General features: G+C 47.3%; 1 protein-coding gene across 1 annotated transcript; it reads right to left on the minus strand.

Annotated features, from left to right (window-relative positions):
- Positions 1-40: 40 nt before the first annotated feature.
- Positions 41-15,199, minus strand: LOC122382141 (ATP synthase subunit b, mitochondrial-like). Its single transcript, XM_043367095.1, has 5 exons — positions 14,817-15,199; positions 1,467-1,676; positions 1,052-1,215; positions 658-846; positions 41-388 (listed from the first exon to the last, which is right to left on the minus strand). Exons 1-5 carry the CDS (start codon positions 14,842-14,844, stop codon positions 215-217), a joined length of 765 nt encoding a protein of 254 aa, XP_043223030.1. The 5' UTR covers positions 14,845-15,199; the 3' UTR covers positions 41-214.
- Positions 15,200-15,243: the final 44 nt, after the last annotated feature.

Genomic DNA, 15,243 nt, shown 5'->3' on the forward strand with positions numbered 1-15,243 from the left:
TCACCGCCAGCGCTTTAATTCATATCAAACACGCGGATAGTTATCGGTGAATGTACATTTTCATCTAAATTCATGATCAGAGCTGAGGGAAACGGTGTCCTCACCGGACCACCAAACGCGGCCGCTCCCGGTCACATGTCCCATATATTGGCGATCGATCTGCACCTCTCGCTCCCTTTGTCACTGTTCCTGCACATATTCACACTCGGTCCGCTCACGCCTTGGCCAGGCCTTTGAGCTCTGCCAGACACTGTTTGATGGCGTCCTTCTCTTGCTGCGGGGTGATGGACTTCTGCACCTGGTCCACCACCCAGTTGACGAGGTGCTTCTGCTGGAAGCCCTGCGCCACGTTCTGCGTGTCCACCTGGTAGTCCAGGCGCCGCTTCACCTACAGGGAGGAGGGAGAGACGTTTAGGATGACAGTAGAACAGATAGATCGCAGGGTACTGAACGGTGGCACAAAAAAAAAAAAAACGCCGACTCGCCGCATTTGGACAGTAGTGTTATCAGGGTACCTCCAAGCCTTCACAAACTCGGAACACCGTCGTCTCGTTTCCAGAAACGCTCTGATACCATCAGCGGCGGCCCAGATCAGCGCCCTCCCCTTTACCCCAACGCGGGTTCCACCACACCGTGCTACACGGCGCTCAGCCTTGCCTCGTTGAAGACGGTCATCTGCCGCTCTCGGAAGGTGGCCTCCAGCTGGAGGGCCACGTTCTCCTTCTTGGCGTCGAAGAGCACCTGCTGGCCCTCGGCGTGCCACTGCTGCTTCTTCTCCTCCTCGATGGCGGCCACGAGGCCGTCCGTCTGGTTACCGCGGTACTCGGCCCAGCCGGCCTCGTACTCCTGAGAGCGTACACCGGGTACAGAGCGCGTCAGTGCATGCAGGCACAACGGAGCCACGGTGCAAAGTAGCAGAAGAAAATGACGTGATCGGGCAGGAGACTGTGCCATGTTCCTATCATCGTACACAAAGTTCACGGATCAGTGTCCAAATGGCGACCGTTGAGGCTGACAGCAGAGTCTCAGTACAGCGAGTTAGTACACTTACGTCGATCCTCTTGTCGAGGTACTCGGAGAGTGAGGGGCCGACCTTCTTGTAGAGCATGGTGCCGAACAGGAACAGCGTGATGGCCGTGTAAAACTCGTGCTCCATCACATAGATCTCCTTGCTGAACAGGAAGGTCAGCAGGCCAGTGCCGAACATGTAGGGACCTGGCGGACGTGGCCGAGAGTCAAACCAATGGCGGATCATTTTCCACCGTTCAATGCTTATATCGTGATAATTCACGAATCCGTGAAAAATTACGCATCGAAGAGAAAAAAAATCTGCAGTTACTAGAAAATTCTTGTTGAAAGAAAGCATTCAATAGGCACAAAAAGCACAAAACAGTATGATCATAATGGCTTTATCTACGCAATTTTCAATAATTCTGCCCCAAGAGCCTGCAGTTGTCGCCACACACCTGTGACGCCGGTCTTCTTGTAGAAGGCCTGGAACCACTCCTCGGGGAAGATGCCGAGGCGCACCTTGTCGGGCAGCTCGGGCCGGACGCGCCGCGGGAAGTTGACCAGATCGCGCTCTCCATCCTCCTTGGCGACCGCCGCCGCCGCCGCCGGCTTCGGGGCGGTGGTAGAGCTGGAGCGGAGCGCCAGAACCACCGGCCGGCTGGTGGCTGCTGGAGGGGTATACAGTCAGTCAGAGACAGGGGGTAACATACAGTCACTCAGTCAGGGAGCCAGTACCACCGGCCGGCTGGTGGATACTGTGACTGTGAGGCCCATGGTCTTATGCCAATGCACTGCATGTATTATGTTGTGTTCCATATTTAATGTGTGGGCATTGCAAAGAAAAGTATTAGGACAGATATGAACCAGTCTCTACAGCATCAGAGGTTTTGCCAGAGAAGTGATGCATAAGCTATAAATGTCAGGCATGGTGGGTGGGTGAATTTGCAATAGGTAGTATGTAGCTCAGCAGCATCTTCAAGCAATATTTGTTCCTTTTTCTTAGATCAGTATATTTTAGAGCTAATGACATCTGTGTAGTAACTTGGGTAATCCCAGTAAAAAATACCATTTGAAACCATTAGGATTTACCAATTGGTTTCAAATGTGTCAAATGGGTTGAAATAGGTTCTAATGGTTTTCATGACCATTTGAAATGGTTTCCAATTGGTAATTTCCCAATTGGTCTGAAATGGTGTTTTCCATTTGGTCCCAATTGGTTTTGAAATGGTTTCCTAATGGAAAATAAATCCCATTTGATTTCAAATGGTGTTTTCCATTTGATCCCAATTGGTTCCAAATGGAATAAAACCATTTCATTCCAAATGGTGTGTCCCATTTGATCCCAATTGGTGTCGAAATGGTTTCCAATTGGTAATTTCCCAATTGGTCTGAAATGGTGTTTTCCATTTGGTCCCAATTGGTTTTGAAATGGTTTCCTAATGGAAAATAAATCCCATTTGATTTCAAATGGTGTTTTCCATTTGATCCCAATTGGTTCCAAATGGAATAAAACCATTTCATTCCAAATGGTGTGTCCCATTTGATCCCAATTGGTGTCGAAATGGTTTCCAATTGGTAATTTCCCAATTGGTCTGAAATGGTGTTTTCCATTTCATTCCAATTGGTTTTGAAGTGGTTTCCTAATGGAAAACAAAATCCCATTTGATTTCAAATGGTGTTTTACATTTGATTCCAATTGGTTCCAAATGGAATAAAACCATTTCATTCCAAATGGTGTGTCCCATTTGATCCCAGTTGGTATCTAAATGGTTTCCATATGGAAGAAATTCCCATTTGATCTCAAATGGTTTTTCACATTTGATCCCAATTGGTGTCCAATTGGTCTCCAAATGGAATAAAACCATTTCATCCCAAATGGTATGTCCCCAATTGGTATCGAAACGGTTTCCAATTGGTAATTTCCCAATTGGTCTGAAATGGTGCTTTCCATTTGATCCCAAATGGTATGTCCCCAATTGGTATCGAAATGTTTCCAATTGGTAACTTCCCAATTGGTCTGAAATGGTGCTTTCCATTTGATACCAATTGGTTCCAAATGGAATACCTAAAACCATTTCATCCCAAATGGTGTGTCCCATTTGATCCCAATTGGTATCTAATGGTTTTTCCCATTTGATCTAAAATGGTTTTTCCCATCTGATCTCAAATGGTTTTTCCCATTTGATACCAATTGGTAATGGTGTCCACTGTCCAATTGGTCTCCAAAGGGAAGAAAACCATTTCATCCCAAATGGTTTGTCCCATTTCATCCCAATTGGTTTTGAAATGGTTTCCATTTGGGAGTCGGGAGATATTCATATTTGATCTAAATTGTTGAAGTGGTTTTGAAATAGAACTTTATCTGATAATGCGTGTCTTATTTAATCCCAATTGTTATTGAAAATGAAATGGTTTCCATTTGGAAGATATATTCCTATTTGATATGAAATGGACAATGGTTTTCCTATTTGATCCCAATTGGTGTCGAAATGGTTCCCAAATGGAAATTTCAACTGGTGTCGAAATGAAAAATGCATTTGAAAAGCATTCAAGGGTCGTTTTAGGCAAGAAAAACATACTTATGTGGCAATAACTTTTATTTCATGAGATGAATAAAAGCAAAGTCCGAACCGTAGTCGGAGCTGGAGTCAATTTTTGAGTCAGAGTCGGAGTTAGAGTCATAAATCCACCACTTTGCAGCCCTGTTTTCAGATGTGTGACAAGTATGCTTCAAGTGTTTCTACCTTGATGGTCTCTAATGGTTTCAAGTGTGTTTTGAGTATGGACTGGGTATCTATTAGTTCCCAATTGGTACCCTAATGGTTTCTAATGGTTTTTAAACATATGCTTAAATAATAGACTTAGAGGTAATGGGAAGACCTTTGACTGGTTATACTTCATAAGCATCACTACAAGGCCTTAGTTTTTCATTGAATAAAAATGATTCGCAAAATCCACGCCGTTTCCGCTCATTTAAACAGCACTACTTTTTCTCTGTGTGCCTACGCTGGCGGCGCCCGACCGTTGGCGCCCGACCGTTGGCGGCTTGGCGCCCGGCCGCGTATTCGCCAATTGTATTACACGAATCGGCAGACCAATAGCGTGCCTCTTGAGTGACGTCAGCGTGGCGTCATAGTTTTGGTCCTCGCCCTTGGTGGCGTCTATTGAAGCTAGGTTTTACTTTAACGATATTTAAGCTACTCGACATATATTGTCGCCGTGGCGAAGTGTTTAGAGTATCGGACTGGTGATTCAGAGGTAGGTGGTTCGAATCCACTCGGCGATTTCGTTTTTCGTGTCATCTGTCATAAGTCATTGAGCGTTTTTTATACATTTGCAACGGCGTGCACCTAAGAAATCAGACGTAGGCATTCTTCTAATGAATATGTTGCATAAGATAGATATTTGCAGCCCAACCGATTGGTTCGGTTTCGGTAGGTCCAATGGTCTTTGTTTGTATTTGGTTTGGTAGCGGTGTTCTGATTTTCTGTGATTGACATCACTAATGCATAGTGCATACTATGCGAACGTAGCCAATGGAAAGACAAATGGTGCTGGGCGATGGCCATTCATTGATCAATATTTTCACTGCCAATGGGTGATAGCACGCAGCATTGACAGGGGCGGCGCTGACCTTTTGAAAGTAGGTGGGCACTTGGCAAGGTAAAGTACCTAAAAGTAGCGAAAGCTAAGATGAAAAGTAAAAATCGCACGCTGGTTAGCAGGCTATTAGATAGTTTTTCGTGTAAGAATCACCACGCACAAAAAAAGTTCGGCATAGCTGTTACTGTTAGCGTAATCACGGGACGAGATTTATCAGTTTCCAGCCGTCAGAGCGTCATCTATAGGAGCTATGCCCTAACTATAACTTTTACATTTCAGCCACCAGGGGATACCTAAGTCCCCTTACTTGGAATCTAGTTATAGTCAAAAAGATTTATATTAGACGTTTATGAAGATAACTTGGGACTGGTTGTTAAGTTGCATGCTCACGGCGGGCTGTCATCAATTTATCTCTATACATGTCTTATCTGATAGATGAAATAATACAGGAATCCGTTGTCATTCGAGTGTGTTTCATAATAGCTCTTCCGACTTTGACGAATATCGACAGTGCCGTAACAAAATTGGTAGTTCAGGTATAGACTGCAACTGCAGTTCTTTTGCAACTTATTCCTTAATCAGATGAATACTTGTCAGAGATTTATTGGGCGTACGATATTGGCGTGCGAACGTAGGGGCCAAAAATGCGCGTCTACGACCGACTTCTTCGAAAAGAACCGCTAAAGCAAGAATCGATCCACCGACCTTTCATCCATCACACCGAGACTCTAACCACTCGGCTACGGCGACACGTTCATGTCAAATAGCCATATACAATTCCAAAAAAGTCTCAACTCAAATCTAGCCTCAATGCATGCATCGTCGCGGCGGATGGCTATGACGTCGCACTAGAGATGTCGCTAGTTGATGGGCCGATTCGTGTAATACAATTGGCGAATACGCCGCCCGGCCGGCAGCGGCCGCGCCGGCGCCACAGTTCAAATCGGGCGTCGACGTCGGCCGGCCGGCCGGCGCGCCACCGTGTTTCGCGTTCGCTGGGCCTGGGACTGCCCGCGGTCGACCGGGACCCAGTCATGCTGTGAAAGAGGAAGCTGAGCAGAATCACGCGGCTGGTGAGTGACTTCTCTTGTGCCTCGGTATGCGATATTCGTTTTACGACTGCAAATACTGAAAAGTTATTTGAATAAATTTGGTTGCATTTGGCATCTTTGTAAGTACCTACTGAGTTTAACAGAGGTGAGAAAGAGGCTTAAAATTAGCGATCAGTGATCACAATTTATTTTGCCAGTAGAAAATTGTCCGTGCCATATTTGTTGTGGCCAGGCTGCCTAAATGACAATGCAAGTTGCATGAGCTTAATGTTATTATATTGTGATATTTGACAAATGACTCTGTGTGGTAATTAATTTGATCCCATCGCCCAATTAACCCGTGCTGTCCTGTACTGTTGCAGGCACGAACTTGCACCGGACAGACGCCGTCTACCGGTTCTACACGGGTCCACATGGGCTGCATGCCTTCATTATAGCTACGCTCTGACTTCTGAAAATTCTGATCGCCACGGAAGATAAAGAAATCTGTCAGAACAACAGACAGTATCACCGATCGGAATGATATTGTATCACGTCATTCATTGTGCCTATGTGGAATAGCGTACGTATGGCCCAGTGTATAACTATATTGTAATTCTGTTCTTGATTCTGATAGCAGTCGCCTCATCGATGTGGTGTTGACCAAACAACAATGTCCATGTGTGGTTAATGTCTAATGTTGGTAGGTACGCACTGATGAAAATGTATATGCTTGCAGAGAGTAAAACAATAAACATCATTTACGGTGCAGTTTGTTATTTTGTGGATGAAATGCATGGACTTCAAAAGGATCTTCAAATGGTAATCCAGCTGCCCAGTAAAGAATACCATTAGAAATTTCCAAATGGTTCCAAATGGGAAAAACCATTTGACTTATTGAACACTTTTCCAAATGGTTCCAAAGAGGTTCCATTTGAAATGTGTCCAATTGGCCACCAATTGGTACCAATTGGAACCATTTCATGACTATTTGAAATGTGTCCAATTGGTACCAATTGGTGACCAATTGGATTCATTTCAAATGGTCATGAAATGGTTCCAATTGGTACCAATTGGTGGCCAATTGGACACATTTCAAATGGAACCTCTTTGGAACCATTTGGAAAAGTGTTCAATAAGTCAAATGGTTTTTCCCATTTGGAACCATTTGGTAATTTCTAATGGTATTTTTTACTGGGATACCACTAGTATCAAAGAATAATTCCTATCAATAGATGCTTCATCAATCAAGTTTTCTTCACTACATTCAGGCTTCAGCCAGTCATGCCTGTTTTCTGATAATGTTCTAAGATTTTTCCAAGTTCTCAAATTTCTGTTAGAAGCTGCTCCTATTGAAGGTCAAGTTTCTAAACAATCTGAACTCCAAACTGGGTGGTACATTTAAGTCATCAAAAATAAAAAAAGAATCAGTGCATCAATTATTGACAGCTACTAGCTACTAGCGACTAGCTACTACCAATGCATAGATACCACCTTATATTTCATTCAGCTGATTGCCAGCCTCCAGTAAATAACTGACTTAACTCTTAAGGTACTGGAGCATGCCAAGTTTAGAATGAAAAGTTTTAAGGGCTGAAGTTCATTACATGCCTACATTTTATAGCATCAGATGCCCTGCAGCCCCCCCCCCCCCACACACACACCAAATGTCTCATCATGGTGCCAGTGTTCAATGATAATGTTTGATGCTTTTGAACATAAAAACAAATGAAGAATATCAGCAATGACAATGATTTGAACTAAATCCAGGGCAGGCCCAACATCCATGTTATGCACCTGCACCCAACCACGAAAACAGACATGTAAGGGAAGTTAGCAGGGATTCAGCAGGGGTTCAGCAGGGATTCAGCAGGGATCGACGGCCCCTACGATTTCGCTGAATTTTGGTGGAGAGGTGCAGAATGGTGTCCTCTATCGAAAATCCTAGTGCCAAAATGCGGGGAATCCATCAGGGGGGCCACAAATCCCAAAAAAACAGTATGCCCTCAGGGCACAATCGACGAACTTTGAAAACCCTACTTCTAGCCGTCAAAACAGCTAAAAATGCACGTCATTCGAAAGAGGACAAAATTTTACGTGCAACGGTACCAAATTTAGGGGGCTAGCGCCCCCCTGAACCGAACAAAACAGCTTCAAATATATGGGCCCGGGAGTATGCCCTCGGGGCATAAATAAACGTTTTCATCAATTTCAGGCCTATAACATCGACAAAATCCAGCAATATGCACATCATTGGAAAGAGCGTAATTTCCCAAACAAAAAACCCAAGTAACATTTTTCGATGGAGCCCACCTGGGGCCCACGGGACCCAATTGAAATTTGGGGCCCAATGGGGCGGCCCCTACGATTTTCTTCAAAATTTGCACAGACACTCTCCTGGGCCCCCTCTTCAATCTGGCTGAAGAAACCTACCGGGGAATCCAAAGGAAGGGGCCCAAAGAGGGCCCCAAAGAGGCCCTTTCTAAGTATTGCCCCTAATTTCGCGACCAACCCCGGCAATATGCACATCATTGGAAAGAGCGTAATTTCCCAAACAAAAAACCCAAGTAACATTTTTCGATGGGGCCCACCTGGGGCCCACGGGACCCAATTGAAATTTGGGGCCCAATGGGGCGGCCCCTACGATTTTCTTCAAAATTTGCACAGACACTCTCCTGGGCCCCCTCTTCAATCTGGCTGAAGAAACCTACCGGGGAATCCAAAGGAAGGGGCCCAAAGAGGGCCCCAAAGAGGCCCTTTCTAAGTATTGCCCCTAATTTCGCGACCAACCCCGGCAATATGCACATCATTGGAAAGAGCGTAATTTCCCAAACAAAAAACCCAAGTAACATTTTTCGATGGGGCCCACCTGGGGCCCACGGGACCCAATTGAAATTTGGGGCCCAATGGGGCGGCCCCTACGATTTTCTTCAAAAATTGCACAGACACTCTCCTGGGCCCCGTCTTCAATCTGGCTGAAGAAACCTACCGGGGAATCCAAAGGAAGGGGCCCAAAGAGGGCCCCAAAGAGGCCCTTTCTAAGTATTGCCCCTAATTTCGCGACCAACCCCGGCAATATGCACATCATTGGAAAGAGCGTAATTTCCCAAACAAAAAACCCAAGTAACATTTTTCGATGGGGCCAACCTGGGGCCCACGGGACCCAATTGAAATTTGGGGCCCAATGGGGCGGCCCCTACGATTTTCTTCAAAATTTGCAGACACTCTCCTGGGCCCCCTCTTCAATCTGGCTGAAGAAACCTACCGGGGAATCCAAAGGAAGGGGCCCAAAGAGGGCCCCAAATAGGCCCTTTCTAAGTATTGCCCCTAATTTCGCGACCAACCCCGGCAATATGCACATCATTGGAAAGAGCGTAATTTCCCAAACAAAAAACCCAAGTAACATTTTTCGATGGGGCCCACCTGGGGCCCACGGGACCCAATTGAAATTTGGGGTCCAATCGGGCGGCCCCTACGATTTTCTTCAAAATTTGCACAGACACTCTCCTGGGCCCCCTCTTCAATCTGGCTGAAGAAACCTACCGGGGAATCCAAAGGAAGGGGCCCAAAGAGGGCCCCAAAGAGGCCCTTTCTAAGTATTGCCCCTAATTTCGCGACCAACCCCGGCAATATGCACATCATTGGAAAGAGCGTAATTTCCCAAACAAAAAACCCAAGTAACATTTTTCGATGGGGCCCACCTGGGGCCCACGGGACCCAATTGAAATTTGGGGCCCAATGGGCGGGCCCCTACGATTTTCTTCAAAATTTGCACAGACACTCTCCTGGGCCCCCTCTTCAATCTGGCTGAAGAAACCTACCGGGGAATCCAAAGGAAGGGGCCCAAAGAGGGCCCCAAAGAGGCCCTTTCTAAGTATTGCCCCTAATTTCGCGACCAACCCCGGCAATATGCACATCAATGGAAAGAGCGTAATTTCCCAAACAAAAAACCCAAGTAACATTTTTCGATGGGGCCCACCTGGGGCCCACGGGACCCAATTGAAATTTGGGGCCGAATGGGGCGGCCCCTACGATTTTCTTCAAAATTTGCACAGACACATTTTTCGATGGGGCCCACCTGGGGCCCATGGGACCCAATTGAAATTTGGGGCCCAATGGGGCGGCCCCTACGATTTTCTTCAAAATTTGCACAGACACTCTCCTGGGCCCCCTCTTCAATCTGGCTGAAGAAACCTACCGGGGAATTCAAAGGAAGGGGCCCAAAGAGGGCCCAAAGAGGCCCTTTCTAAGTATTGCCCCTAATTTCGCGACCAACCCCGGCAATATGCACATCATTGGCGCTCTTTCCAATGATGTGCATATTGCCGGGGTTGGTCGCGAAATTAGGGGCAATACTTAGAAAGGGCCTCTTTGGGGCCCTCTTTGGGCCCCTTCCTTTGGATTCCCCGGTAGGTTTCTTCAGCCAGATTGAAGAGGGGGCCCAGGAGAGTGTCTGTGCAAATTTTGAAGAAAATCGTAGGGGCCGCCCCATTGGGCCCCAAATTTCAATTGGGTCCCGTGGGCCCCACTTGGGCCCCATCGAAAAATGTTACTTGGGTTTTTTGTTTGGGAAATTACGCTCTTTCCAATGATGTGCATATTGCCGGGGTTGGTCGCGAAATAAGGGGCAATACTTAGAAAGGGCCTCTTTGGGGCCCTCTTTGGGCCCCTTCCTTTGGATTCCCCGGTAGGTTTCTTCAGCCAGATTGAAGAGGGGGCCCAGGAGAGTGTCTGTGCAAATTTTGAAGAAAATCGTAGGGGCCGCCCCATTGGGCCCCAAATTTCAATTGGGTCCCGTGGGCCCCAGGTGGGCCCCATCGAAAAATGTTACTTGGGTTTTTTGTTTGGGAAATTACGCTCTTTCCAATGATGTGCATATTGCCGGGGTTGGTCGCGAAATTAGGGGCAATACTTAGAAAGGGCCTCTTTGGGGCCCTCTTTGGGCCCCTTCCTTTGGATTCCCCGGTAGGTTTCTTCAGCCAGATTGAAGAGGGGGCCCAGGAGAGTGTCTGTGCAAACTTTGAAGAAAATCGTAGGGGCCGCCCCATTGGGCCCCAAATTTCAATTGGGTCCCGTGGGCCCCAGGTGGGCCCCATCGAAAAATGTTACTTGGGTTTTTTGTTTGGGAAATTACGCTCTTTCCAATGATGTGCATATTGCCGGGGTTGGTCGCGAAATTAGGGGCAATACTTAGAAAGGGCCTCTTTGGGGCCCTCTTTGGGCCCCTTCCTTTGGATTCCCCGGTAGGTTTCTTCAGCCAGATTGAAGAGGGGGCCCAGAAGAGTGTCTGTGCAAATTTTGAAGAAAATCGTAGGGGCCGCCCCATTGGGCCCCAAATTTCAATTGGGTCCCGTGGGCCCCAGGTGGGCCCCATCGAAAAATGTTACATGGGTTTTTTGTTTGGGAAATTACGCTCTTTCCAATGATGTGCATATTGCCGGGGTTGGTCGCGAAATTAGGGGCAATACTTAGAAAGGGCCTCTTTGGGGCCCTCTTTGGGCCCCTTCCTTTGGATTCCCCGGTAGGTTTCTTCAGCCAGATTGAAGAGGGGGCCCAGGAGAGTGTCTGTGCAAATTTTGAAGAAAATCGTAGGGGCCGCCCCATTGGGCCCCAAATTTCAATTGGGTCCCGTGGGCCCCAGGTGGGCCCCATCGAAAAATGTTAATTGGGTTTTTTGTTTGGGAAATTACGCTCTTTCCAATGATGTGCATATTGCCGGGGTTGGTCGCGAAATTAGGGGCAATACTTAGAAAGGGCCTCTTTGGGGCCCTCTTTGGGCCCCTTCCTTTGGATTCCCCGGTAGGTTTCTTCAGCCAGATTGAAGAGGGGGCCCAGGAGAGTGTCTGTGCAAATTTTGAAGAAAATCGTAGGGGCCGCCCCATTGGGCCCCAAATTTCAATTGGGTCCCGTGGGCCCCAGGTGGGCCCCATCGAAAAATGTTACTTGGGTTTTTTGTTTGGGAAATTACGCTCTTTCCAATGATGTGCATATTGCCGGGGTTGGTCGCGAAATTAGGGGAAATATTTAGAAAGGGCCTCTTTGGGGCCCTCTTTGGGCCCCTTCCTTTGGATTCCCCGGTAGGTTTCTTCAGCCAGATTGAAGAGAGGGCCCAGGAGAGTGTCTGTGCAAATTTTGAAGAAAATCGTAGGGGCCGCCCCATTGGGCCCCAAATTTCAATTGGGTCCCGTGGGCCCCAGGTGGGCCCCATCGAAAAATGTTACTTGTTTTTTTTGTTTGGGAAATTACGCTCTTTCCAATGATGTGCATATTGCCGGGGTTGGTCGCGAAATAAGGGGCAATACTTAGAAAGGGCCTCTTTGGGGCCCTCTTTGGGCCCCTTTCTTTGGATTCCCCGGTAGGTTTCTTCAGCCAGATTGAAGAGGGGGCCCAGGAGAGTGTCTGCAAATTTTGAAGAAAATCGTAGGGGCCGCCCCATTGGGCCCCAAATTTCAATTGGGTCCCGTGGGCCCCAGGGTGGCCCCATCGAAAAATGTTACTTGGGTTTTTTGTTTGGGAAATTACGCTCTTTCCAATGATGTGCATATTGCCGGGGTTGGTCGCGAAATTAGGGGCAATACTTAGAAAGGGCCTCTTTGGGGCCCTCTTTGGGCCCCTTCCTTTGGATTCCCCGGTAGGTTTCTTCAGCCAGATTGAAGAGGGGGCCCAGGAGAGTGTCTGTGCAAATTTTGAAGAAAATCGTAGGGGCCGCCCCATTGGGCCCCAAATTTCAATTGGGTCCCGTGGGCCCCAGGTGGGCCCCATCGAAAAATGTTACTTGGGTTTTTTGTTTGGGAAATTACGCTCTTTCCAATGATGTGCATATTGCCGGGGTTCGTCGCGAAATTAGGGGCAATACTTAGAAAGGGCCTCTTTGGGGCCCTCTTTGGGCCCCTTCCTTTGGATTCCCCGGTAGGTTTCTTCAGCCAGATTGAAGAGGGGGCCCAGGAGTGTCTGTGCAAATTTTGAAGAAAATCGTAGGGGCCGCCCCATTGGGCCCCAAATTTCAATTGGGTCCCGTGGGCCCCAGGTGGGCCCCATCGAAAAATGTTACTTGGGTTTTTTGTTTGGGAAATTACGCTCTTTCCAATGATGTGCATATTGCCGGGGTTGGTCGCGAAATTAGGGGCAATACTTAGAAAGGGCCTCTTTGGGGCCCTCTTTGGGCCCCTTCCTTTGGATTCCCCGGTAGGTTTCTTCAGCCAGATTGAAGAGGGGGCCCAGGAGAGTGTCTGTGCAAATTTTGAAGAAAATCGTAGGGGCCGCCCCATTGGGCCCCAAATTTTAATTGGGTCCCGTGGGCCCCAGGTGGGCCCCATCGAAAAATGTTACTTGGGTTTTTTGTTTGGGAAATTACGCTCTTTCCAATGATGTGCATATTGCCGGGGTTGGTCGCGAAATTAGGGGCAATACTTAGAAAGGGCCTCTTTGGGGCCCTCTTTGGGCCCCTTCCTTTGGATTCCCCGGTAGGTTTCTTCAGCCAGATTGAAGAGGGGGCCCAGGAGAGTGTCTGTGCAAATTTTGAAGAAAATCGTAGGGGCCGCCCCATTGGGCCCCAAATTTCAATTGGGTCCCGTGGGCCCCAGGTGGGCCCCATCGAAAAATGTTACTTGGGTTTTTTGTTTGGGAAATTACGCTCTTTCCAATGATGTGCATATTGCCGGGGTTGGTCGCGAAATTAGGGGCAATACTTAGAAAGGGCCTCTTTGGGGCCCTCTTTGGGCCCCTTCCTTTGGATTCCCCGGTAGGTTTCTTCAGCCAGATTGAAGAGGGGGCCCAGGAGAGTGTCTGTGCAAATTTTGAAGAAAATCGTAGGGGCCGCCCCATTGGGCCCCAAATTTCAATTGGGTCCCGTGGGCCCCAGGTGGGCCCCATCGAAAAATGTTACTTGGGTTTTTTGTTTGGGAAATTACGCTCTTTCCAATGATGTGCATATTGCCGGGGTTGGTCGCGAAATTAGGGGCAATACTTAGAAAGGGCCTCTTTGGGGCCCTCTTTGGGCCCCTTCCTTTGGATTCCCCGGTAGGTTTCTTCAGCCAGATTGAAGAGGGGGCCCAGGAGAGTGTCTGTGCAAATTTTGAAGAAAATCGTAGGGGCCGCCCCATTGGGCCCCAAATTTCAATTGGGTCCCGTGGGCCCCAGGTGGGCCCCATCGAAAAATGTTACTTGGGTTTTTTGTTTGGGAAATTACGCTCTTTCCATTGATGTGCATATTGCCGGGGTTGGTCGCGAAATTAGGGGCAATACTTAGAAAGGGCCTCTTTGGGGCCCTCTTTGGGCCCCTTCCTTTGGATTCCCCGGTAGGTTTCTTCAGCCAGATTGAAGAGGGGGCCCAGGAGAGTGTCTGTGCAAATTTTGAAGAAAATCGTAGGGGCCGCCCCATTGGGCCCCAAATTTCAATTGGGTCCCGTGGGCCCCAGGTGGGCCCCATCGAAAAATGTTACTTGGGTTTTTTGTTTGGGAAATTACGCTCTTTCCAATGATGTGCATATTGCTGGATTTTGTCGATGTTATAGGCCTGAAATTGTTGAAAACGTTTATTTATGCCCCGAGGGCATACTCCCGGGCCCATATATTTGAAGCTGTTTTGTTCGGTTCAGGGGGGCGCTAGCCCCCTAAATTTGGTACCGTTGCACGTAAAATTTTGTCCTCTTTCGAATGACGTGCATTTTTAGCTGTTTTGACGGCTAGAAGTAGGGTTTTCAAAGTTCGTCGATTGTGCCCTGAGGGCATATTGTTTTTTGGGATTTGTGGCCCCCCTGATGGATTCCCCGCATTTTGGCACTAGGATTTTCGATAGAGGACACCATTCTGCACCTCTCCACCAAAATTCAGCGAAATCGTAGGGGCCGTCGATCCCTGCTGAATCCCTGCTGAACCCCTGCTGAATCCCTGCTAACTTCCGTTACATAAAACAGACACAAATATGGTCTCATTTTGAAATCACAAATAAGATTTTGAATGATGGATTTATTTGAGCATTCAAGGCAAAAAAGCAGGTAAGAGAAATAAAAATAACCAGTTACAATATACCCAAAGCAAAAAGTAGTCAAAACGACGCACAAGATACAATACAGCGAACCAAGTCTGGAGCCAAAGACACAGTTCTTTTCACGTCAATAAATGCAAACTTCCATTTCCAGTTCAAATGAAGATTAAAAAGTTCAAACTTACCCACTCTCGGCGCCAGTCTGGAGAGCATCTTGAATCTCCGGCCTGTGAGAAACGGGACCGAGAGCCGACAGAAAACGAAGGCAGAGAAAAAGTAGAGATGGAAAGTACCGGAAGATCTAAGTACTTCATGAGAAAATACTCGTACAGGCAGGCAGGTAAGTACCTAATTTGACCACCTCTTTGTTCTATTATATGCTGCCATGCAGCCAAAAAAGCCAATTTAAGATATCAAGGTCATTATTAATTTACGTTATGAATATTTTTTGTATAATTATTTTATTTTTGAAACAAAAACATTTTCAGAACCAGACAAACTCATTTCAAATATAGAGCGCTACGTCATTTGTAAGGAATGTTATCGCAGTGCGCATGTTTTTGTCTCATGTCAGCGATATTTGAATACAAGTCGAGCAGAAGGCTATAATCT

This window comes from Amphibalanus amphitrite, unplaced genomic scaffold (assembly GCF_019059575.1).
Source record: "Amphibalanus amphitrite isolate SeventyFive unplaced genomic scaffold, NRLGWU_Aamphi_draft 000011F_arrow, whole genome shotgun sequence".
Classification (NCBI taxonomy): Eukaryota; Metazoa; Arthropoda; class Thecostraca; order Balanomorpha; family Balanidae; genus Amphibalanus; species Amphibalanus amphitrite.